We start from the raw sequence: 27150 nt of genomic DNA on the forward strand, positions 1-27150 counted from the left end.
ACCTCACAACAGAAAATACATTTCCAGACACACATCTCACATACTAGACAGTTAACTCTTTCAGTGCTGCAGCTATGCAATACACAATCATGCAACACAGAAGACACTGACATTACAGTGGACAGACACTATTAAAGAGGGGCCTCAGTGTTCTGGTCCACTACACCAGCTTTTGTGGGTATTTGCCCCCAAACTTGCAACTCACCCCCACCCCACTATGCATCAGCCCTGTTTTTTCAGAAGATAGGCAGGCCTTTTTAGGCTAGGCATGGCCAACCCAAACCAACAGATATGTACATTATACAAGGTTGGACTTGGCATACATTTCTGAAAGGTTGCCAGGATGTACTTCGTGCACCAAGGGAAATCATATCAAGTCCAGCCTAGGAAATGCCAGACTTAGCAGATTTCCTCTAAGGTGTGCTGTATAAACTGTGTCCAAGAACATCAGATGCAACCCATACATCTGTGTGCATGAGCTTTAACCCTTTCCAATCCACTGTCTGACATTATGATTTAAGGTTGTACAGCTCTGATGTTGAAAGACACCCATCAGGGTTCTCTTAGCCTGGGTTCACACGGGGCGGATTCTCGTCGGAAATTTCGCAGTTTCGCCGCAGCAAAAACCACGAGATTTCTGCTGGGAGAACCGCCGCAGCTTATGCTGCGGCTTTGAAGCGGCCCAGCCACTCGCTCTTTCGCTGAGGCCGGCGCTCCCATAGAGGAGAGCATGGCCGCAGCGGAATGAAAAAAAGAATGGACATGCTGCATATTCTAAAACTGCGGCCGCAGCTTCAGCCGGGCTTACCGCAGCGGATTGGCCATCCCGTGTGGACGAGATTTGAGAAATCTCGTCCACATGGCTGGCTAATCCCGAGATTAGCGGCCGCAGGCGGATTTGCCGCAGCGAAATTCCGCGTGGCAAAACCGCGGCAAATCCGCCCTGTGTGAACCCAGCCTTACTGTATATTGCCAGCCTCTCTGCTGTTGGAGCCTATCCAATGTATCACCTCATGCAGTACTGGCTTTAGCCAGCAGATAGCGCTGTTGTATAACAGCAGAAAATGAGTAAGCCCCCTAGGAAAACCAGGATACAAATTGGATTGGAGAGGGTTAAGGCTCCCTTCACTGGCGATAAAATTGTGCAATTTTCATGTTATGCAAGAGTGAATGAAAACGATTTTTCAATGGTTTCACTCCCATTTATGTTGTTTTCACCCATGCAATGTCCCATCTAATTGCATTTTTTGTAGCCCATGTTTCCCTATGGAGCCTCCTTTTTATTGCATGACAACGCATGAAGACGCAATTTCCATTCAGTGTATTTAACATTAGAAACTCCTACTGACTTGCGTAAGGGAAAAAAAAAAAAAAAAAAAAGCCGAAACAAAGCCGCAATTTTCTCGTGGCAATATCGTGATCACCAGTGTGAGTCCTAAGGCCTCATGTCCACTAGCTAAATGGAATTGTGGATTTCCACCACAGAATCCGCAGCGGATTTTGCCCATAGGGAATCATTGGCATTCATAAAGAATTGCGTTTCACGCGCGAGAGAAAAAACGTGGCATGCTCCATTCTGCCGCGGATTGGCAACATTGCTATCACATTGATAGCCATGTGTGCGGAAATCCGCACGCAAAAAAAAAAAAAACGACTTTAAGCAAATCCGCGCAGAATCCGCCACGGAAATCCGCGGCAGATTCTGCACGGATTGTATTTTTCAAGTGGACATGAGGCCTAAGGGTGCCTTCACACAACACCGATCTGCTGCAGACTTTAACCCTTCAATTTGAATTCAATTGAGTGTGTGAAGTCTGCACTAAGATCTGAGAGAGCACTCTTAGGTCATGCTCACAAATACATTTGGGGGAGATTTGGTTTTCCTGCTCGGTTATAAGAGCAGGGAAGGGGATTTCCCTGGCTGAATGGATCCCCTTTCTGGAGGGAAAGGTGGTTAAGACCTACTGCTACTAGATCTGCGCTGATAGGTCACTTAAAAGACCCGCTGATGCAGAGTTAGGTTCTTTGCAGAGTTTGTCTGAAGTCACAAAGGGAAGTTGAGACGTTATGAAGCGTCCCATCCCCCTCAAACTGAGCCTTCAGCTCCTCCCTGGTTATAGATAGTATACAAGTAATGACACGTCCCGTTGGGTCCTTACCGCCTCAGTTATGTAGCATCCATCATAAGCAGCACTGACAACCATTGTGCCATTTAGTTCCTCGCTTATCCCAAATCCACAAGCAGAGTCGTTCCCGAGGACATGAGGCTCCCCGTGAAAGTCTGAAAGACAACAGTCAGAAATTCTAGAGGCCAAGTTGATATTTCCCACCGGCATGCTATATTGTTTAGTGTCCATTAAACATTCAGAGAAGCTGCACATGTAAAATGTGGTCTACATGCAGCGGATGATCTGTAGTATGGGCCAAGCCATATAGTCATTGATTCCCATGCACCCCTGGTCATTTGATTCCAATGCCAAGATATGGCCAGCAAGAAATCCCTGCAAGGTGGGCAGATCTGATCTGCAGATTGGGATTACTAGATCCATAGCTTCATCATTGTATACATTTATGGGTGCATCAAAAACCATATTTGAAAGCAGAGGAAAACAATCATGCTCACCTAGAACAGTCAGAGAAAATGCAGCGCCCTCAATGGACAGAGGAAAGGACAACTTCATGCTGTCCATACCACAGTGGAGATGTGAAAACCCAGCCCATAAATTCTTTGCATCACTCAAAAGCAAACACCATGACCAGAGGACCAGCCCTACCCCTAGGCCAACTCTACTGCACCCCATGGTGTCTGTGATACATAATAGTGCCAGATGCCCCATGACCAGCATTTATATCATGGGAAGGGGGCGGCAACCACAGTGATTGGGCTGCTACTACATGTGCCCTGCCCCTCACATAGGTCCATGTGTGTCCAATGATTGTCTAGCTTCTGGAGTTTGGCTGTAGGTAAATGGTTTGGTTAGATGAGGGCTACACATAATGACTGTCAATGGTGACATATTGTAACATGTGACCTTATGGGACTGCAGCATCTCGGTCACAAAAAGTCAGACTCAATTGGATGACTCAATTCGCAGTGACGCACCGCGGGACGGACATCTTCCATTGACTGCATTGATTTCCGCTCATGAGCATTGAAAGGCATTTTGCAAAGCATGTCTATAGGCAGTATTTGCTGCAGGATCCAGATTCCACAGTGTAAATATGCAGCCAGAAGAGAAGAAGAAGACAAGTGTCGGGGACCCGGGGAGAAGATGCAGCTGGGATAAGGTGATGTATGTGTCTTTTTTCATTTTTGCCCTGCAGTTAGGGCTTAGTTTAGGCTTTGACAGTAGGATTTCCTGCTGTCAAAGTTGCATCTCACCGCACGAAAAACGCGTTTATATGCGATACAATGCAACAGAGAGGAAGGCTCGATAAGGAAATGTGGTCTACAAAACCTCCCGAGCCGGGGGCATATCGCCGGACCCGCGAGGTTTTTGTGTCGGGTTGTCGCATGCTACAAAATATCAAATGTGTGAGGTAACCCATAGGAAAGCATGGGCTTCGTTCTCATACATGGGACTTTGTCACCCGTGTGAACAAGGCCAATAGAGCATGCTGCGATTTTGTAGTCTCGCAATGTAGCAGCCTACAAAACATTGCTTGTGTGGACGAACCCATAGAAAAGCATGAGCTCTACATACATGCGATTTGTAGTACTGTTGCATTGGGAGAAAATCGCCCCTTGTGGATGCGGCCTGAAGCCCAGGGTCTCCAATGGGTTCTTTCACATGATAGATGTTTTGTTGCCTAAAAGAACCCATTGGAAACCACAGGCTTTACATAAATGCGTTTTGTAGCAAGATTTTGTAGCCTGTGTGAAAGAGGCCTAAGGCCTTCTTTACCCAGGCGACACGGTATAGCCAGGAGAAAGCGCAACGATATTGCATAACTGGTTTGTGCGATATCGCTGCATTTTCTCGCAGCGATACTTCAATTTTTTTTCTTTTTTTGGCGCTACAAAGTCACGCAACTTTGTAGCACCACTTGCAAGGATTTTTTTTTTTGGGGGGGGGGAGGCTTGAAATATAAGCCCTGCCCCAAAAATAAGCCCTAGCTGCAGGGGGAAAAAAAAGGTATATGTCACCTAGAAGCTCTGTCCGGCTCTGCTGCAGCTTCCTCCTGCTCTTCTTCATCTCTTCTGGCTGGGGATTGAAAAATCCCCGCCTCCTGGAAGCGTTGCCCCTGATTGGCTGACACTTAGCCAATCAGAGCCAGCACTCGATGAATGGCTGTGATTGGTTGATCAAGCGCTGGAAGAAACCGGACAGCGTTTCTAAGGTGATGTATCCTTTTTTTTTAAATTTTCCCCGCAGCTAGGGCTTAGGTTATGGCTTTGACAGTGGGATTTCCTACTGTCAAAGTTGCATCGCACCACACGAAAAAATGCATTTTCATGCGATGTAGAACAGAGAAAGACTATAGGGAAACATGGGCTACAAAGCTTTGCTTGTCGTGTGCACAGCCAGCGTGGTTTTGGACTAGCACCTTAGGGTGACTACCCACTACAGTTTTTTTCCCTGCGAAATTCGCAGCGTTTTTTTTTTTCTGCAGGGGTCTATGGAACTTGTAATGTTAAAATCGCGATCGTGCAAAATTGCGAGAAAATCATGCGACTTTGTCGCCTGTGTGAAGGAGGCCTAAAGGCTAAGGCTTTAGCCCTGTAGCCTTGCATTCTCATTGAGGTCGTGATGAGAGACTATTAGACTATTAATTACAGACTATTAGACTATTAATGCACTATACCTGCTCTCTGATTGGCCAATATTGCTCATATGATTAGTGCTGGCCAGAGAGCAGTACACAGTGTGCATTAGGTAACTAAAAAAATTACAATGGTCATGTTGGACTGCAGGAAGCAGGTGGATCAGAGGGTCATCAGGATAGAGGGAAAACAGGTAATATACCCTCTCCCCTTCAGTCAGAATTTTATCCTGAGGGGGCATTCAGACGAACGTATATCGGCTCGGTTTTCACGCCGAGCCGATATACGGTGTCCTCATGTGCAGGGGGGGAGGATGGAAGAGCCAGGAGCAGGAACTGAGCTCCTGTCCCCTCTCTGCCTCCTCTCCGCCCCTCTGCACTATTTGCAATGAAAGGAGGTGGGGCAGGGGCGGGGCTAAATTCTGTGAATTAGCCCCGCCCCCGCTCCGCCTCTCCCCATTGCAAGGGGAGAGGCGGAGCGGCAGGACAGGGGCGGGGCTAATTCTCATAACTTAGCTCTGCCCCCAGCCCACCTCCTTTAATTGCAATTAGTGCAGAGGGGTGGAGAGGAGGCACAGAGGGGGCAGGAGCTCAGTTCCTGCTCCTGGGCTCTTCCATCCCCCCCCCCTCCCCTGCAGATAAGGACGACGTATATCGGCTCAGCGTAAAAACCGAGCCGATATACGTTCGTGTGAATGCAGCCTTAAACATAGGTCTGGGTAGCCAATTTCCAAAAGCCCAAATTGGCCAAAATGTGACGCAAAATATTTCCACAGGCTTTTTTAATGTGGAGATCTGTGCATTGTTCTGCAGACTGTCCACTGCAGAAGGACTGCAGCATTTCTCCTACATGTGAATATACCTTTAGGTTCACATTGGCGATTTTCACATGTGATTTCCGTGATATTCATAGAAATCGCACTAGAAAAGAAGACCAGCTGCACATGGCCATATTTCCATCCACCTCCGGATTTCATAGCAAATACCTTTCATAGCACGCTATTGAAATGCGTTTGTTCTGGACATGAGCTGTAATCAATCGCAATTTTCCGCAGCATGCTCTATTTTGGTGCGGATTCCGCATGGACGTCTGCTATTGCACTCAATGGAAGCCATCCGACCTGCGGCCCTTCTGCAATGACGTTGTGAAAAGGTCACGGGTAACCACATCATCGCTTAGCGACGTTGTGGGAAAAGCAGGGATTTAAAATAAAAAACTGTACTGCACACGTCCAACGGCTCGCAGTGCGGACCATCCGCAGTACAGAAAAGAAGAAGAAAAGCATGGATGCTGGCCGGACACTCGCGGGCCAGCATGCGGAATCCGATCCATCCGTGTGCAGCCAGCATCAATGGGTTCATTTACATGGGTGTTTTTTCACTTCAACCAACAGTCCAAGACGGAAAAATCACAAAATTATTTTTTTCTTGAAACAACATGCAATCCTTGTGAAAATTGCGCATGCAGCAGTAAGGCAAGATGGCGAGTGTGATATCAGTTGCAACTACAGCATATGGCCCCCTACATACCAGCGTATGCCTATTCGCTGGCGATGGAGTGCTGCATATTTGGGGAATTAACAATGTTCTTTTGTGTGCACATCAATGCATTTTACTGTATTTTGCGGTTCATTTGCGCACGGCCAACAAAAATGTACCGATTGAAATGGCTAAATAATCTAAAAACTTCCAGATGTGCTTTTTTTCCCTTGTGCAATGACGCAGTGTTTCACGCATCTCATAGCGCATTTTGCATGCATTTGCGCATCCTAATTGAATTTTATGGGGACTTTGGGTGCACAAATGGGTGCAGGAAAATAGAGCAAGCTGCAGTTTTTTTCTGCACCACCGAAATGCACAGGAAAAATCTGTGCATAGGAAATGGGTTATATTCTCTGCATATTGCACATGCAAATACACCCGTGTGCAGGGGGCCTTAGGCTAAGGGCTTATTCCGGTGTGCGTATATCGGCCGGTTTTTCATGTCTCTCTCTGCAGGGGAAGGAGGTGGGCCGGGTCGGGAGTTAGTGCACTGAGTTTCCCGCCCTCTCTGCCCCTTGCCACTGTTTGCAATGAGAGTGGTGGGATGGGGGTGGGGCTAAGAGCCGCTCCATCCCACCCCCACTCATTGCAAAAAGGGGTAGGGGGTGGGGGCTCAGTGCACTAGCTCCCGGCCCGGCACGTCTCCTTCCCCTGCAGAGAGAAACAGTCGTGCAACCATACATTGCTGTGCAGTCCTGCTAACTTGTACTCTCAATAAAGTCAATGTGGTTGCAGTTGTTGCAACTTACAAGTAGTATTATGACTAGAGATGAGTGAGTATACTCGCTAAGGCACATTACTTGAGCGAGTAGTGCCTTAGCCGAGTATCTCCCCACTCGTCTCTAAAGATTCGGGGGTGGCGGGGGAAAGCGAGGAGGAACGGAGGGGAGATCTCTCTCTCCCTCTCTTCCCTCCCCCCCGCTCCCCGCCACAACTCACCTGTCACCCCGGGGAGATACTCGGCTAAGGCACTACTTGCTCGAGTAATGTGCCTTAGCGGGTATATGTGCCTTAGTGACGTATATCTGCTATGGGCTTTCTGCAACAGGAAGCCCACACGTTAATGCTACGGATTTTGCCACATCTTTAATTGCAGATATGCTGTGGATTTTAGCCTTTGCATTTTAAGGGTTGAAATCCGCAGCAGAACTATAAGGCCTCATGTCCACGGGGAAAATCGGGCCCGCTACGGATTCTACATGTAGAATCCGTAGCGGGTCCCTCCTGCCCCACGGACATAAGCGCTGAAAATAAGAATAAATGAGAATAAACTCACCTCCCATCCGCTCCGTTTCTTCTCTGCGTCGCGGCCGGATCTTCTTCCTTCGGCCGGCGGATGAATTCGTCACGCCGGCGGCACGTCGCCGGCACGTCGTCGACGTGCCGCGCGCATGCGCCGGGCACATCCGCCGAGCCGAAGCAAGGGAGATGCGGCCGTAAGGAAGAGAAGACCTTCCCGGCCCGCTGTGGGTGAGTAAATGCTTTTAAATTCCTATTTTAGGTCTCCCGCGGATCCGGACGGCTTCCATAGGCTTCAATAGAAGCCCGCGGGAGCCGTCCCCGCGGGAGACCCGCATGAAAATGGAGCATGGTCCAGATTTTTTCATGCTCCATTTTTTTTAAAATCACTTTTATTGACGATCCGCGGGTATTTATCTACCCGCGGGTGGTCAATGCATCCCTATGGGGTGCGGATCCGCACGCGGGAGAAGAGTTAAAATCCGCTGCGGATTTTAATTCTTATTTTCCCCGTGGACATGAGGCCTTAATGCTACGGATTTAGAATCCACTGTGTTTTTTAAAAAATGCTATGAATTCATTGCAGAAAGTTTCTGCTGCATGTGAAGGAAATTTCATAAATCTCCTCCACATGCCCTGGACTATAAATGCTGTGGAACCTCCGCTTCAATTCCAGCAGTGGGAGTTTGACATCATTTCCACCATTTGTGAAGACTATCTTACACTACCAACCACTGTTGGGATGAGGTAGTCTAAAGATTGTGTTGGCCACCTTGGACAGCAGAAAATGGGATCCAGAATCAGCAGATCTGTGGGAGATCAGCCCAGAAGACCAACATCAGGTAATATAACGGCTCCCTTAGAGTTAACAAGTCCTGACATCTTCGCTATGAGCCCTTAGGGGGACTTAGGAGGCATTCAGTAGGAGAAAGACGCTGTCTTTCCCTATATGCCGGGCTAAAGCTAGTCTGCCCGACAACAGCCCTCTCCTGGTTGGTTGCTTGTCATTAATTTTCTGATTGGTGGAGTGGAGACAAACCCGGGAAAGTAAGCTGGGAAGAGGAAGTGAGTCAGAAGAGGGAGATAAAGTGCAGGAAAAGACAGGAAGTGAAGAAGTTGGTTGTCGGAGGAGCAGCTACCGGAGGTCAGGAGTTGGAGGAGACCATTGGGAACAAGGAGCAGTAGTAGTGAGCCAACACCACCGGGAGTGGAAGCAGAGTTTTTTCCACCTTGTTGGAAGGAACCAAAGTCAGGGTAGACCTCGCAGAAGCTGGACGGAAAGTGTACTTCTCAAGTCTGGGTGAAACTTGTTTGGGGTCGCCTCCAGAACTTGTAAATGTCTGTTTTGTGTATGCCTCATGTCACTGTATGGAGTGTTAAATGAATAAGCAATATCTGTGGTAACACTGCAGTGCATGAAAGAGTTAATGTCTAGAAAATATTTCTTGTTATGTGTATTGTAAGTCCTAATGTCTGTGTGCACATGATGAGCTGTAGCAAGTGTTAGGGAGAGGAGTTAGAGAGTAGTTAGTCAGTTGAGTTGGTGTTGAGATGGAAGAGGAGAGATGGTCTGTTGCTCCTGCCAGAGCTCAGCCATGCTTAGAACCCTGCTTGTGAGAAGCCTGCCCATATGGGTTTGAGAACTCAGGTCATGCTGAGAACATGTGGATGTGCAACCGCATGTTCCAAGAGAGAGAGATCCAACAGATAACTGAGACTGTGGATATATATACCTTGGGAAACCTGAACTGCACGAGTGAAAGAAAACAGACGAGAAATGTAAGCCTACTGCTACTAATAATTCAATGCGTACGAGTTATTCCTCTGTTGATTTACAAAACATTGAAGTAAAGGAACAGGACCGATTGTTCCCAGTTCTTGTTTGAAAAGTACTCTGTGTGTGGTCTACTTTATTCCAGTTGGGTTATCCGCCACAGAAGAAGGGACGTTGGCATCACGGTGACAAAAACAGGACTTAAGGTAACCAAGGATACTAAACGTGATCTGCCCTGGTTAGTAATGAGGTCGGGTTCTTGGACCCCCTTAGGGAGGAGACAGTAGAGCTCCATTATAAGGTTAATTCCCTACCCTGCTGTCTCCTCGGCTGAGGGCCTACTCTTGGATGCTGCACAAACAGAGTGTACAGACAACCCTGCACTAGCCTCTCTCCAAAACCTCTACCAACAACTATCCAGAGCAACCCCCAGATAACTTAGACTGGAGGGCGCATGCTTCCTAACAGAGAGAGAAAAAGAGAGCTAAGGAATCAATGCCTGTTATGCATGTTACCAACAAATCTATTGAAGTTTGTCATTGTCTGTAACATCTGCAAGGTGTGAACTGTTTATTAATTTTCCCAAGTACTGAGTAAACTGTGTACCTTTGGTTTACCCAGAACTACGTGGATTGGTCTCAATTATTTCACTTCTGCAAACACAAGTCCATTCTCAAAGGTACTGGCGTCATGATCTGACTTTACCCGAACTGAATAGAAGTCCATTGCAATCCACCTAATGGCGAGTAGCCATTTTATTTGGAGTAGCCACCACCGTGACCACGCTACCATTAGTTCATCCACTCAGGCTACTTCTGCCCCTTCTGCTCACTACAGTAGCCACAGTGGTAATTTATCACTGTACCTCCCTCTAAATGCTCTCTGCAGAGGTGTAAGGGTCTACATGAACAGGGGACACCCCACAGTGGATCCCACTATAAGGGTACATTGACACAAAATTTGCAGCATTACTGCAAATCCACACTAGCTTTTAACTCAGATTCAGCTGCAAATCTGCAGCTGATTTCAGCCTGCAGCGCTGCTTCTGTCATCTTGGAATATTGAGTGCTCATTACTAGTCACAGGAACGCATCGTACACCATCAGCCGGCAACCACTACTGAGCACTGCCATCTTTAACCCAGTGACAGGCAGCCCTCTTCTGCATCACCTGACTGGCAGCGGCGGCACAAATACCTGCTTGGCAGTGAGCGCTCAGTATTTTGTATATCAGTATATTTCCGTCTGCTGGCTCCTGCTCCCAGGTGGCGGCTCCCGTGGCGGAGATCAACCGGGGGATACCGCAAAGCCCTTGGAAGGCAGCCTTAGGGAGTGCTTTAACTGGAGGTTTTTCACACAGTGAGTGACTTCTAGCTCCAGAAAAGCTGCTGACCTGTGCTCATGCAAGTGTTGTTGTGTAGGTGACAATGTAGCGGCCACTGTGGTTTCTTCCCTTAAAAGGGTTGTGCCAGATTATAAAGCTAATAAGGGAGATGGAACAATACCTCTGCAGCGCCACCTACTGAAAGGCTGCATTCTTGCAAGTCAATGTTAGACTCTTTACAGAAGCCTTGTAACAAGGACTGGAAATGGGAAGCCAAGCCAGAATCCATACACAGACAGCTGTTTCGGGGTCTTTGTCTCTCATCACCATGTAGGACACAAACCAGAATTATTACTGTATGCAAGTACTATTACTTGGGCACTTTTACTGTTTGAGGAGCATTGGGATAGCAGCAGGATAGAGAGTGAGTGCAGTCAAGTTAAAACCTTAAGAAATCTTCATGACAAACTGGGCTGGATGGAGAAGAAAAGAGAAAGCGGATGAGACAAATCAGAGAAGATGCCCCTTGTAACTGTGTGACTGTAGAACTGGTATCTATTATATGGTAACTGCGTTATATTGAAGTTGCTAGAGCTGAACTGCTGGATCCAAACTGTCGAGTTATAAATGTCGCCTTTAGACATGGCATCTGATATAAATCTTGCACCCGAGCCAATGAGACTTTAGTTACGCTCGTTACAGGGTGTTCAGATAACATCATCTTACACGTCACAGGCAAGAAGCAAAATAAAAATCTACGGACCTGATGTAATGTGTGCAATATGTTCAGATCAATAAGAGAGTCTTTAACCCCAACCTAAACTATTTTTGCAATGCAAAGACTGCAAATCTTAGTGATTTCTGCTTTATCCTGCAGACTTCTGTTTTCTCTGTTTGTCGCAGGAACAGATGCCTGAACTCATCTTGTTGTCACAAGTGGACGTATAGTCATATAATTCCTTCCCCTCGGTTTTCCCGCCTCACTGCTGCCTGTAATCCATACTAGCCTACAGTTTACTTGTCACCTACACAGTTGTCCCCCCTAAATCTTTGTCTCAGCCCCGCTCCTTGATGCCCTGCTGAAGGGAGATTATCAGCTCATGCCTTGCATGCCATGTGTCCGTCTCTTCTCTGCTCTCCACTGCCGTCGAGCTGGCAGCAGGAATGGGCACTCTACAGTTCACAAGTGAATCCTTTTACGGCTCCAGCCTCCTTTAACCTAGTGCCCAGCCAGTCTGGCCATGTATGGGCACCCTGCAGCCAGTCTGGAAGCCCAAGGGGGGCAAGGTCGTTGCCCAGAAGCCTAATATGGGGAGAGATCACCGAGTGGTAGAGTGGGCAGAGAAGAGTGCATGGGTTATATATAAATATGCTTTAGAGGGGACAGCAGCCTGAGCTAGCTGGAGAGGTAGCCATAGCATCACCTGCACTGCCTGAGATAGTCCGGAGCCCAAGGTGCGTAGACTGTGTGGCTGATCCACTGGGGGAGGGGGAGGGGCCTAAACTTCCTGTACCTGCTGCCCGGGGCGGGAAAAGTCAATGGTGACTAACTGGGCAATAAAACAGACATATGAGGGAATTGGATAATGAGAACTGATGAGTTCTGGGTTCTAGAGCCAATCTGACATACAAAGCCATTATTACAGTATAGGAAGGTGAATATTTAGAAGAAATGTCACTTAAAGGGGAACTGCTAAATGTACAGGAACTTGGAAACCTGATTGAAAGTCCTTGTTTAGTAATGTATAGTTAAAAAAGTTATGGCATACCTCGGTCTGCAGAACTAGAAGGAAGTGCGGCTGATTTATTCTTATCCAGTGACTTTAGTCACATCTGCTCCGGCGTATCATTTACAGCTGCAACAGATGACATTCCAATTAGACTTCGGGTAGACAAGTTGTCTTTAACTGTCTAGGAAATGTAAACTGAAGGAATTGAATAGATCAGCACTGACAGATTTGGCGTAACCCAATTAAATGCTGGATCAATCCCACCAGCTTTTTTTTTCTTATCAAAGTATTTATTTTTAAAAAAATTGTAAAACAATGAAAAACTAACGTTCAACTTCTCATCATATCGCTGATCACACCAATTGTCTATATTTTTTATTTTTAGACAATTTTTGTTATAAATGTCCAAAATATAATATTAATACCGTGTTTCCCCGAAAATAGGACAGTGTCTTATATTAATTTTTGTTCAAAAAGATTTAACTTTTTTACATGTATAGCTGCCTGGACACTATTTAAATTGATTTTTTAAACTAACTGTTAGCAGGGCTTAATTTTGGAGTAGGGCTTATATTTCAAGCATCCTCAAAAAGCTTGAAAAATCATTTTGCATCCTCAAAAATTCTGTAAAATCATGCTATGTTTTATTTTCAGGGTATGTCTTATTTTCAGGGAAACAGGGTATAACGTAAGATAGGTTTGTGTACTTTCAAGCAAGTTCGTCTTAAGAACTGACAAATATAAACCTGATTTTACTTCCATTTCCGATCTGGATGAACAGTTTTCGGACGGGGAGGCTCCTCTTATTTATGTCTATTGCTTGCATCATGTATGATCAGTAGAGATGAGCGAACGTGTTCGGCTCCGCCCCTTTTCGCCCGGACACCGAACTTCGCGAGCAATTCCGTGTTCGGGCGAAAAAAGTTCGGGGGTCGCCGTGGCAGCGCGGGGGGTTGCGGCGGGGAGTGGGGGGGAGAGGGAGAGAGAGAGGGCTCCCCCCTGTTCCCCGCTGCTGCCGCCCGCGCCGCCGCGCCTCTCCCCGCCCCCCGGCGCCCCCCGAATACTTACGCGCGAACACGGAAGTCCTCGGAAAAGCCGGTGTTCGGGTGCGTAAGTGTTCGTTAAGAACACGTTCGCTCATCTCTAATGATCAGGCATGCAACCGTTTACAAGATCTAGCTTTAGGCTGCCTTCACACAGGTGTAGGTGTATTTAAGCATGCATCTATGCTGCATATTTGCGCAATGTGCGTTGTATTTTTGCGCACGTGTGCGTGTTTTACTGTATTGTTTGGCTTGCACATGCCCTCTGTATTTGTGGGCAATTAGGTTTAATTCGATTAATATGTGATATTTTTTATGCATAATACGCACAAAAATAGAACACGCTGCTTTTTTTTGCGTAAGTGAAATGAGTGATAAAAAGTTCGTGACTGAAGCCATTGAAATCAGTGGGCTCTATTCTCTGTGTATTCTGCGCGCAAATTTTGCACGCACAATATGCAGGGCAAATACATTCATGTGAATAAGCCCTTAGAGCATAATATGGAGATTATAAATTTATTTAACCCTTTCCCACCCCAGGGTATAAATGTAAGCCCTGGCCGGGAAGCACTTCCCTCCTCAGGGTATAAACTTACGTCGTTGGGATAGCGCAGGATTAGCAGCTAAACCCAAGTGTGAACCTACTGTGGCTGTCAACAGGGATAGGGGAGAACACCGATCCTTGCTGTTAACCTCTTACATTCTGCAATCAATATTGATTGCGACATGTAAGGGGTTAATGGAGTAAGGGCACTCCCTCTGTGACATCATTGGCCCTCTGTTGTTTAATTGCAGAGGGCCGATAATTTGCCATGGCAACAGGATGCCAGCTACTGGAGTCCCGGCTTTCCATTGCTTATAATCACGATTACAAGCAATAAAGCATTGCAGTACAGAAGTCCAACAATGTCTTATCATAGCTGCTACGGTTCAAGTCCCATACAGGGATATAATTTTTTTTTTTTTTTTTTAAAAGAGTGTTAAAAAAGAACATGTAAAAAAATTACTAAAAAAACCCTTTCCTAACGACCAGTACAATAAATTGAACGCATTATTTATCCTACACAGCAAAAAAGTAAAAACAAAAAACGGAGGCAAAATGCTTATTTTCTTCATTTTGCCTCCCAAAAAAATGCAATAGGAGCGATCAAAAAAGTCACATGTATCCCAAAATGATAGCAATAGAAACTACAACTCGTCCTGCAAAAAACAAACCATCGCAGAGTTCTGTCCACAGGGAAACAAAAAAGTTATAGGACTTTGAATTAAGTTACAAAAAAATTCCAAAAAAAGTGTTTATTGCTAAATTACACATTGAGCCTATATAAAATAGAACAATAACCGCTATAATATGGGGACCTTCATCAAGAATAATGGGGTTCACATCTAAACACGAGTTTATGAAGGATGTTCTCTTTCTGGTACTACATTTCATGCACATTTCAAGTTAATGGGATTGAACTGCAGCAGGGGCTGGCTGTCAAACTTTTAGCCTGGGGGGCAAGCACACAGTGCTCCACCCTAAAGGTCAAAGTGCATTCTGTCAAAGGTCGCATGCAGCCCAACCATACTCGCGTGCTGCGGCCAATGGCAGCACAAATTACTAAGAGAATTATAGTTAGCGGCTGCACCTGTAACCTCTTTATGTATTGCATGTGCATATAGCACTAGAGTTAATATACCCACCAAAAGCAAACTCAGAACATAAATGCAGCATCAAAACCAAGCTCACTACATGGATACACTATGAGAGCTAAGCTCATATCAAATACAGAACCAGAACCAACTTCATGATATAAATACAACACCAGGCACATACTTATAACTATCTCAGAACCAACCTCAAAAGTTCACCAGAACCAAGCTCAGAATATAAATACAGCACCAGAACCAAGCTCAGAATATAAATACAGCACCAGAACCAAGCTCAGTATATAAATACAGCACCAGAACGAAACACATAACATAAATACAGCACCACTACCAGACTCAATACATACATATGGAACTAGAACCAAGATGGTTATATAAATATATTGCCACAACTAAGCAGGATAACATACATACAGCACCACAACCAAGCTCAGTACATAAACATAGAACTAAGCTTTTTGGCTCCTTTCATAATATGCCTACTGTTGTGCCTCGTAGAAAGTAATAATGCCCCCTATGTGCCCCCTTAATTGTAGTGCCTGCAAGTTCAGTACTCTCTTAACAGCACCCCACAATAGTTATAGTGCCCTCAAAATATTAATGCCACCATGTGCCTTCTTAATAGTAACAGTGCGACCATGTGCCCCTTTAATAGTAACTGTGCCCCCTGATTAGTAATAGTGTCCGAAGTGTCCCTTTAGGAGTAAAGGGGCCCAAATGCCACCTTAATAGTAGTAATTATGCCCCCAAGTGCCTACTTAGAGGTGTTTGAGTTCTTTATTTTTGTAGCTGTACAATGCACCAACCCCCCCCCCCCCCCCCCCCCCCAAAATAAATAACAACATACCTGCCCATGACTGGTGTAGACTCCTCTCCTGGCCCGACGCAGGATGTGCGATGTAGTGACGTCTAGAGCAGCATGTGTCTGGAAGCAGAATGTCCCAGCCGCGGTCTGTAAGCTCTTCTGGCCTCAGGTCCTCTCAGTGTCCTGGGTTCTGCTGCCAACACATTCCTCCGAGATGAGAGCGGCTGGCAGAACAAGTCAATCTGCCGCTCCGAGGAAAGCGGTGGCAGTGGAACTCAAAGAGACACCCCAAACATCTGCTCAGTGCCTGACCCGGCCCAGCCTGCACTAGAGCTGTAGTACCAGGCACGGGCCCGGCGCATTGGCATGAATAGCCCTGTTTCTGGAGAAATAAAAAGTAACATAAAAAAAACAAACCAAAAACGGATAATTCTTTTAAGAATGAGAATTGCTGTAAGGGCTCCTGCACACTGGAGAGAGCGATATTGGGTGGTGATTCATGGCCTGATATCACTCTCGCAAACCTTCTAAAAACCCCATGTAAAAGAAAAACAGCCTTGCATCCCTGCAGGGGTTCCCTTTATCCCATTGCTTTTAATGGTGCAGCAGCAGCACGGGCCCTATTGAAAGCAATGGGAGAAGTTCATGATGTCACAGTGTTCAGGGATGAAGGGATCCCCCCGCAGGGATGAAGGAATCCCCTGCTGCAGCTGTCACGGCAGCGGCAGGAGATCGCAATGTTCTCACTATGTTTTCAATGGCACCAGCGCTGCTGCTGCCGCCCCCATTGACAACAAGGTGAAACCCCTGGATGAAGGGGCAATCCTCCCCCATTGTTTTCAATGGGCAATATCGCAGAACGTAAGGAGATGCTGCAATTTTTTTTCTCGCAGCATCGCAGGAGTGAAAACATTGCAAATGAGAATGGAAACCATTGAAATTCATTGGTTCCATAATTATGCGTTTTCACTCACTCTCGCAGCGCGATAAAAGGGCTAGATTTTCTCGTCATTCTGAAGGCGCCCTAAAACATATTTCAATAGGATAACTGATGACATGCTTTGCATGGTGAGGCACAACTTAAAGGACCGGATGGGTCTCATGTTGGATTTTACTAGTGGTAGTAAACACTATAGTTGATAGTTGGAAATACCCTGTTTCCCTGAAAATAAGACATACCCTGAAAATAAGACATAGCATGATTTTCCAGAATTTTTGAGGATGCAAAATGATTTTTCAGGCTTTTTGAGGATGCTTGAAATATAAGCCCTACTCCAAAATTAAGCCCTGCTAACAGTTAATTAAAAAAGTCAATTTAAATAGTGTCCAGGCAGCTATACATGTAAAAAAGTTAAACCTTTTTGAACAAAAATTAATATAAGACACTGTCTTATTTTAGGGGGAAACACGGTATGTATGCTGGCAATGATAGTTATTTATTTTCGTAAATTAATGTATACATTAATTAGTTTATTTATTGCCACTGAGTATCATACAATCTATTATAGTGCAGATATTTTAGCATATAATGAAAAGAGGAAATGAAGTCCAACCTTTGATAATAAAAGCCTGTTTTATGTGTATTCCTTCAGAAAGCTACCATCATGTGTGACGATGAAGAGACCACCGCACTCGTGTGCGACAATGGCTCCGGGCTTGTGAAAGCTGGATTTGCTGGAGACGATGCCCCAAGAGCGGTATTTCCATCTATTGTTGGTCGTCCCCGCCACCAGGTATACATAGGCATGATTCACAGTAACATATTTGGGCATGCTACTTTCTTAGGGTGGTTTCACACCTGCGCCCGGGTTCCACCTTCCTACTTCTTTCGGGGAGCAGGAAAGTGTAAACCCCCCAGGCCAAACGCCTCCATCTCAGGACGGAGCCAAATAGTGCCGAACAGACTCCATTGACTATACCGGGTCTGTTCGGTTTTCCGCTCAGCTGCCTGGCTTTTAGACAGAAGAAGAAGTACTGCATCCAGTACTTTCAGCCGGAGGTTCCAACGCCGATGTGAGACCCCCTTACATTGTTAGATTACAATATAATTATGTAATCATAACAAGTATAATATATTTCATGTATTACATAATGAGTCACATAATGATGATCTCGATTATAATAATGAGAGCAACGCAATTACCACAATTCACTTCCGGAAAGAACATAAATGGTTTTAATTCCGACTGTCTAGTAATTGTTGGCAGTAATGTCCGGCACATACTGCGCTATTTCCCACCTATTTTTTTTACATTTTTCAGGGTGTCATGGTTGGTATGGGGCAAAAAGATTCCTATGTAGGTGATGAGGCCCAGAGCAAAAGAGGTATCCTGACTTTGAAGTATCCCATTGAACATGGTATCATCACTAACTGGGATGACATGGAGAAGATCTGGCATCACACCTTCTACAATGAGTTGCGTGTAGCCCCAGAGGAGCATCCCACCTTGCTCACTGAGGCTCCATTGAACCCCAAAGCCAACCGTGAAAAGATGACCCAAATCATGTTTGAGACCTTCAATGTCCCAGCTATGTACGTTGCAATCCAGGCAGTGCTTTCCCTGTATGCCTCTGGCCGTACCACCGGTAAGAGTTCGCACACACACTGACTGAAAAATAAAAAGTATTTATTGTACTTTATATATATGGAGTTTGGCTAAATTTATCTTCATAAATATATTTTAATATAAAGATATTTTTCCAACACTTTAGAATGTATCAGAGAATGTGTGTTGTGAGGGGTGGAGAAGACTTGGGTTATACTCCATGCCATTCATTCATCACATTTCTCAGCCATGCTTGTTTTAATGCCCTGCATCATAATTTACATCTTAGCCTAAATAATGGAGTTTTACGCTGTCTTATATGAATGATATTTGCTTGCAGGTATTGTGCTGGACTCTGGTGATGGTGTAACACACAATGTGCCAATTTATGAAGGTTATGCCTTGCCACATGCAATTATGCGTCTTGACTTGGCTGGTCGTGACCTGACTGACTACCTTATGAAGATCCTTACAGAGCGTGGCTACTCTTTTGTCACTACTGGTAAGCAAAACTTGGGCAATTCTCCCCTCTCTGTACATGTATATAGATACATATAGATATACATATATAGTGAGGTGATAAGCTTGGGATCACCTTTTTGCTTGGGTCAAAGGACACATCTCTTTCAACAGCCAGAGATACATTTTCTAGCTGACCCTTTCTTAGCGCAGTTGCAATAAAAGCAAAGCATAACATACAAGAAAAACCTTGCCTGCTCGATGCTAACTAATACATAGTAGAACCCAGTCTACCGGCTACAAAACAAACAGGTTTAGCAATTGTACTTCTGGTCCACAACAACAGCTCACACAGACCAGCTTTCTGTGTCCCCCAGAGATAGAGCAACAACTGAATGCTTCGCTGCTCCTGGTATCCACCTACTGACTGACCTATTCAGCTAGCAGATGACACTCTCCCTGTTACTTCACATAAGACAGAAAGATCGGGGAAATATATCATTCCTCTATAACCACTCCCATATTTCACAATAAATAAATATAAAACATTTTTTGCTGTAAAGGAGTCACTATTACAATAATACAGTTTATGTGTTACACTTTATACTAGTATTAGTAAAAAGCTGCTGATAGAATTAGTTTAATTTTTTTCATTGAGCAAATCCTGTATGACTTTAAGGGGGGTGTACCACAATTGCAGGTTATCCCCAATTGACAGGATAACTTCCTAATCAGCGGAAGTCTCACAGCTGAGATCCTCACCAATCTCAAAAACAGGGGACCCTCAGTTCACTTGTCCCTCCGCAGTGACGTCACTGTAAATGTCGAGTCAGCGCTCCGTTCATTTCAATGGGGCTAAAGGAAATAGTCAAGTGGCACCTGCTCAGGTATCTCTGCAGTCCCAGTGAATTTAGCGCTAGTGCGATTAGCGCTCCATGCAGTCTCCTCCTCATTGTCGGGGGCAATAACACAGCAGTGAGGAGGATGGGGACACAGAACCCCGTTCTCGAGATCGGCAGGGGTCTCAGCTGTGAGACCCCCTTCCCCCATCAGCGAGTTATCCTCTATCCTGTGGATAGGGCATAACTTGCAATTGTGGTAAAACCCCTTTAAAACTTCCATTAATTCTATTCAGATCGCTACCTATAGTGCCTACGGAATTTACAAAAAGTCTCAGTTACTTTCCTGCAGTTCAAAGGAGCAGCTTGTTGAGCACCTTCTGTTTGACACAAGCATACCTCATCAAGCTTAGGAGTCTAAGGAGGTGCAAAGGTTCACAGAGTGCCACTCTTTACACCCCATCCCTGCCACTGAAGTCAAGAAATATCCCCAAAAAAGTGTTATTGCTGGACAGAGAAGAACTAGTGCCAAAAAGTTTGGAGTGCGTCTTCCCAGTTTTCCCTGCTTGAAACAAAGAAAACTGTCATGAAAGTGTAATATTTGATGAAAAAATATTAAAACCGTGAGGTCAAAAAGCTCAGTACACACCTAGATAAATGGGCTAAGGGGTTTAGATTTAAAATTGTGGTCATTTGTGGGGGGCGTTCTATCATTTTGGCAAGTTGATGGCTTTACAAGTGAGTAACGGAGCCTGGAATTTATTCAGTTGCGCCCTGAAAGCTAAAGGGTATTCCCTCCATTACAGGCCTGGCCATGTGTCCAGTAAGCAGATTGGGGCCACGACGGATATTTTTCTGAACACAGGACAGACAGGAGTATCCATTTGTTGATACAAATCCTCATTTTTATGTTCACTATAGAGAAAAAATCTGCCTAAAAAATTGACACCTATGAGCCTTTGGAATCTTGGCTTGGTGTAGGAAAACTAAAAGTTTCTCAAAATTTTAATAAGTAATGTTAGATGTGTATATCTCCTAAATGGTAAAAAAAAACTAAAGTTTTTCAAATGTGCTTCCAGAATAAAGTAAACAGATGGAAATATATATCTTGTCAAACATTTGTACATGTTTTGCACATATTTGACATATTGCATTTGAAAATGGCAAGGTGCAAACAGGCTTGGTCACTAAGGGGTTAATACACCACAGGGTTTGTATATGCATAATATTTATCTATATGCGTTTTACTAAATCCAATATTGCCCACAACAGCTGAACGTGAAATTGTCCGTGACATCAAGGAAAAGTTGTGCTATGTAGCTCTGGACTTTGAAAATGAAATGGCCACCGCTGCCTCCTCCTCATCTTTGGAGAAGAGCTATGAATTGCCTGATGGGCAGGTCATCACCATTGGCAATGAACGCTTCCGTTGCCCAGAGACTCTCTTCCAGCCATCCTTTATTGGTATGTATTCTGTATTGTTATTTGTATGGTATTGTTTTCGCACAGCAAACACGGAATAGACTCTATTAAGGCTAACTTGTATATAATGAATATTCTAGGTATGGAGTCTGCTGGTATTCATGAGACGACATACAACAGCATCATGAAGTGCGATATTGACATCAGGAAGGACTTGTATGCCAACAATGTCATGTCTGGTGGTACCACTATGTACCCTGGTATTGCTGACCGTATGCAGAAAGAGATCACTGCTTTGGCTCCCAGCACTATGAAAATCAAGGTAATGTCACCGTACATACATGTTATATGTGTAACAGAGAACCCAAAAATATAGGCTGGCACCACTTGATAACCATTCGGAATAAACCCGGCTGCACACCATATAACACCAAATACAAAACCAAAGAGTCTGAGATGTGCAGAATCAGCAAAAAGGACAATCTGTATTTATTATTTGTGTCTCATGTAAATATATTCGACACAGAACTCACTCGCTCCCAAAAATTTTTTGAAAAACATTTAAAAAAGCTTTCAGGAAGGTTCACTGCATAACACTTCAGGGTGCTTACCAACAAATAACAATTATCCGAAATAGTCCAAAATGTATAAAAAGTACAAAATAGCAATTCTTTATTCATCCTCAGAACTCAAATGTACAAAAATAGACAATCACCGTTGTAAAGTAGTATTCAAGCTGAATGCTGCACTCACACCTATTCAGGACTCCCTGATAGGAACATGTATAGACCAATGGTTAGAGATTCCCTGTGAGGGGTGATGCTACCTCTTCCCAGCATATATCCTCTATTTTGCTCTAATAATGCATCCATAAGGCACCTCTGTGTGTCCAGAGGGGGGTATGAACCCCATACATATAACCCGTAATGGCTTCGTCAGGCCTGTTAAAATACATCCATAAGAGCTAAAAGCTCACAGTCTGCAGGGTCTCGAAGGGCATCAGGTTGCCAACTTGCCGGCAATGACTTTTAACAAACCATTAAAAATTAATTGCCAGCTACAAGCAGGCCTGCAGCAGCCCGACAAGCTCAAGTTCGCAAGAGGCTATCCAGGCTGTCATCCTTTACATCTCACCCCAGTGTCTGCATACCTGCACATAGTAGCGGTGGTCACTAGCTGACCGGAGCTGCAGGTTGCATAAGTGATTTGCCTGCTGGGTTGCTGCCAATAAGAATGACTCTATTACTCCTGGAGTCACTATTATTACTGGGGCCCCTATGGGGCAAATTATTACTGCTGGGGCCACTAATGGGGTCACAATTACTATTGGGACCACTATAGAAATTTGGGGTCACAATTACTACTGGGAGCACTAAAGGGGTCACTATAACTATTGGAGCCACTACTGGGGGCACTAGTACTCTGCCACCTCAGAATAGTCTCAGTGGTTCAAATAGGTGTTGCATATCTTGTGTATTGGTGCGTGAGTGTTTTTTTGTGAGGAGAGGAACTATTTCACACTTTGCCTCAGACAACATAAAGGCTTGGGGCCCTGCTGTATACAATATATACCTACATCTTTTAATCTTATATGTAGTTTATCACTTCTTCTCTCAGATCATTACAACCTTTTACATATCTCTTACTATTGCAAATCCTCTTTTCAGACGTCCGTGGAAGCTATTTCCTATTCCCCATGGCATAGTTTACTGTATACTATTGCCCTTATCATTTATAACATAGCTAGTCTTCATATAGTCATGCAATAAATAATTTGTATCTCCTAAATGCAAAAGTCCTAATGTCTGCTGAACTTTTACAGATCATTGCCCCACCTGAGCGTAAGTACTCTGTTTGGATTGGTGGCTCCATCTTGGCGTCTCTGTCCACCTTTCAGCAGATGTGGATCACAAAACAAGAATATGATGAAGCCGGCCCATCCATCGTTCACCGCAAATGCTTCTAAACTCGCTCATTTGATTCTTGGTATCATTTTCTGTCTCAGGCTGCGCTAAATCATCCAGCAGCCATATTACTTTACAAATGGCAATATCTGTCATTCTTCCCCGATACTTCTTGTGACTCAAAAATATGTAAAGTGTACATAAATTGTAATTTATTTTAAGATGTTTTGTAACTTGAAAAACATTGAACTGATGGAAGCAAAGAGAAATGTCAAGGAACAATAAATGAGTCACGTCCCACATGTGGTGGTGTTTTTTGGCTAACATGTTACGGCCAGTTTCACATGAGCATATTACAGGTACATTGATGCACACATAATATGGATAGGTGTCCTGGCCTGACCCAAACTCAGAGCCTCATAGGCATTTATAATGCCCGGAGTCTGGGTCATTAGACCCATGGTCTGGCCAGGACACTCAATCTGTGTTATGGGCTCAAAAATGTTCCGGTGAAGCCTGTGTAAAACTGGCATTGGGAATAAAAATATTACATTTTAATACAGGCTAAGCACTGACATACATGTATATCCAGTTATATACAGTCTCTATACAGTACCAGTGAAAACTGTGTTTCCTACTGAAAAACAAATAATGGGCCAACTAAGTAGATGGGATGGCATATCGTTGTGCAGCGTCCAAGGAGCAGGCCCACAGCCGAGGAGATGACAAGGTAGATAAAGACCTTGTCACGAGTGGCTCTACCATCTCCTCCCCTGTCCACATTACTGCTGGGTAAGGTCACAGAAAAAGGGTAACTAGCAGTTACCTTGTAGTTCATTGTCACACGTGTTGCCAGCGTTCCATCCCCTGTGGGGAATCTTGAGGGTGTTGAAAACTCACAACTTTCTGAGCAAAACTGGGAACCATCGGTAGAGCTCGTTTACTTGAAGAAAATAAGGCAAAACAGTCCATAAACGTTACATCCGCCAATTTAACACCAGTGCAAACACAGGATAGTGGCCTAACAGGGAGGATTTTCAGGATGGCAGATGAAGCCACAGTTCCAAGTTATCTGTGGGATTCTGTTCCCGACTACTCTCTTCACTCATTCTCTCCAGCTGTCTACCGGTACACACTCACATTTGGAAGTGGCACTCAGCGTGGGGTGGCGGCTTCTCTGTTACACTTAGCATGTCCTAATAAAGCTGAGGCTTCCTGGGTGAAGTAGGCTCAGGGCAAGTAGTCGGCCATCGGTCAGCTTCTTCCATTTTGAAGTCTTACTGAAGAGGCACGGTTTCATCTGCTTACTAACTTAGACTGCCTCCAACTGACATCTCTCTTGCAAGAAGTCCAAAAGACTCTCCCTAACACCCTTGCAAACACATATATGAAACATGGTCACATGACACACAACATGATACATTTCCCAGACATAACCCAGATGTTAACCCATTCAGAGCTGCAGAGGTGCAATACACATTTCAAATGCATACATAGTAACATAGTATGTTAGGCTGAATGAAGACAATGTCCATCTAGTTCAGCCAGTTTCAACCTTCTTGTTGATTCAGAGGAAGGCAAAAACTCCAAAAGGCAGAAGCCAATAAGCCCTTTTGGGGGAAGAATTCCTTCTCGACTCCATAGTGGCAGTCAGAATAATCCCTGGATCAACCTCTAATAGTTCCTACCTGTCTGCAAGATCTAGATCAACAACCCACTGGTCACCTAATGTTTATATCCTGTGATAGCCTTCATCTCTAGAAAGTTGTCTAGTCCCCTCTTAAAAGTCCTCTATGGATTTTGCCATCACCACATCCTCAGGCAGAGAGTTCCACAGTCTCACTGCTCTTACAGTAAAGAGCCCCCTTCTGTGTTTGTGATAAAACCTGCTTTCTTCTAGACGTAGAGGATGCCCTCTTGTTACTGTCGCAGTCCTGGGTATGAACAGATCCTGGGAGAGATCCTTGTATTGTCATCTCATGTATTTATACATAGTTATTTGATCACCCCTTAGCCGTCTTTTTTCCGAGGCGAATAATACTAATTTTGATACCCTCTCTGGGTATTCCAGTCCCGTCATTCCATGTAATAACTTAGTTGCCCTTCTTTGAACCCCCTCAAGCAATGCAACATCTTTCCTGGGGACGGGTGTCCAGAACTGCACACAGTATTCCATGTGAGGCCTGACAAGTGCCTTATATAGTGGGAGGATAATGTTCTCGTCCCTCGCCCCTATACCTCTTTTGATGCACCCCAAGACTTTGTTTGCTTTTGCAGCAGCTGTCTGCGTTAATTGCTCTAGTTAAATCTACAATCCACTAGAACCCCCAGGTCTTTTTCCATTTTACTATTCCCCATTCAGTGTATATTGGTGATATTTTTTTTCCTGCCCATGTGCATAACCTTACATTTATCAATATTGAACTTCATTTGCCATTTTTCTGCCCAAGCCCCCAGCTTATCTGGGTCCATTTGCAGCCGCACATTGTCCTCCGTTGTATTAATTATATTGTATAATTTTGTGTCATCTTCAAATATTGATATTTTACTGTGCAGTCCTTCTATGAGGTCGTTGATAAATATATTAAACAGAATGGAGCCTAATACTGAACCCTGTGGCAATCCGCTAGCGTCGGTGGCCCAATCTGAGCATGAACCATTTATTTAACACCCTCTGCTTTCTATCTCTGAGCCAGTTCTTTACCCAGATACACACGTTTTCGCCCAGTCCGAGCTGCCTCATTTTGTAAATCAACCTATTATGCAGAACAGTATCAAATGCTTTAGAGAAGTCCAGATATACGAGACCAACAGACTCTCCCAGGTCCAGCCTAGAGCTTACGTCATCGTAGAAGGTGATCAGATTGGTCTGACATGATCGACTCCTCATGAACCCATGCTGTTGAGGAGTTATTCTGTTGTTCTCCTTGAGGTATTCTTCGATGGCGTCTCTCAGAAACACTCAAATATTTTTCCAGTTATTAAAGTGAGACTTACCGGCCTGTAGTTACCAGGCTCTCTTTTGGACCCCTTTTTGTCTATTGGAACTACATTGGCAATGTGCCAATCCAGTGGTACAACCCCGGTCTTGATAGTATCCATAAATATTAGAAATAGCGGCCTAGCTATGAAATCACCTAGTTCCCTTAGAACCCTTGGGTGTATTGCATCTGGGCCCGGCGATTTATTGATTATAACCCTCTTTAACCGGTTCCGCACTTCCTCCTGTGTTAGGGATTAGAGATGAGCGAACGCGTTCGTCCGAGCTTGATATTCGTGCGAATATTAGGGTGTTCGGGATGTTCGTTATTCGTGACGAACACCATGCGGTGTTCTGGTTACTTTCACTTCCTTCCCTGAGACGTTAGCGCGCTTTTCTGGCCAATTGAAAGACAGGGAAGGCATTACAACTTCCCCCTGCAACGTTTAAGCCCTATACCACCCCCCTGCTGTGAGTGGCTGGCGAGATCAGGTGTTCGCCTAATATAAAAGTCGGCCCCTCCCGCGGCTCGCCTCAGATGCGGTGTGAGTTAGATGAGGGACAGTGCTGTTTATACCGGAGCTGCTGTAGGGAAAGAATTGGTAGTTAGTGTAGGCTTCAAGACCCCCCAAAGGTCCTTATTAGGGCCACTGATAGCTGTGTGTTGGCTGCTGTTAGCAGTGGGATTTTTTTTTCTTTCTCAAAATCGCCTCTGCAGACCGTTGCACCTGGCATTAGGGACAGAAGTGCTGCATAGGCAGGGAGAGTGTTAGGAGTGAGTGTAGCCTTCAAGAACCTCAACGGTCCTTTCTAGGGCCATATTTATCCGTGTGCAGTACTGTCCAGGCTGCTGTTGGCTGTGCTGCATTTTTTTTGGGCTTCTCAAAATCGCCTCTGCAGAGCATTGCACCCTCCATTGATACTGCAGGGAAAGAATTGTATAGGCAGGGCCACAACACAGTTATTATTCATAGAATATACGCAGTGCTGCCTGTTGGTGGGAAAAAACTGAAAAGAAATCTATTTGTCCAGCCTGTGTCCGTCCTTACGCCTGTGTAGACGTGTGAGCTGCGTGAAAAACATTGCTAAATCATACGCAGCCAGCTACGCTTTACTGCTGGGTTCGC

General features: G+C 44.9%; 1 protein-coding gene across 1 annotated transcript; it reads left to right on the forward strand.

Moving 5' to 3' along the window:
• The first annotated feature begins 11968 nt into the window (after positions 1-11968).
• LOC136611130 (actin, alpha cardiac muscle 2) lies at positions 11969-23343 on the forward strand. Its single transcript, XM_066590413.1, has 7 exons — positions 11969-12097; positions 17466-17606; positions 18135-18459; positions 18760-18921; positions 20990-21181; positions 21280-21461; positions 22962-23343. Exons 2-7 carry the CDS (start codon positions 17478-17480, stop codon positions 23103-23105), a joined length of 1134 nt encoding a protein of 377 aa, XP_066446510.1. The 5' UTR covers positions 11969-12097; positions 17466-17477; the 3' UTR covers positions 23106-23343.
• The last annotated feature ends 3807 nt before the right edge of the window (positions 23344-27150 follow it).

The sequence above is a fragment of the Eleutherodactylus coqui genome, chromosome 2 (genome assembly GCF_035609145.1).
Source record: "Eleutherodactylus coqui strain aEleCoq1 chromosome 2, aEleCoq1.hap1, whole genome shotgun sequence".
In the NCBI taxonomy this organism is placed as follows: Eukaryota; Metazoa; Chordata; class Amphibia; order Anura; family Eleutherodactylidae; genus Eleutherodactylus; species Eleutherodactylus coqui.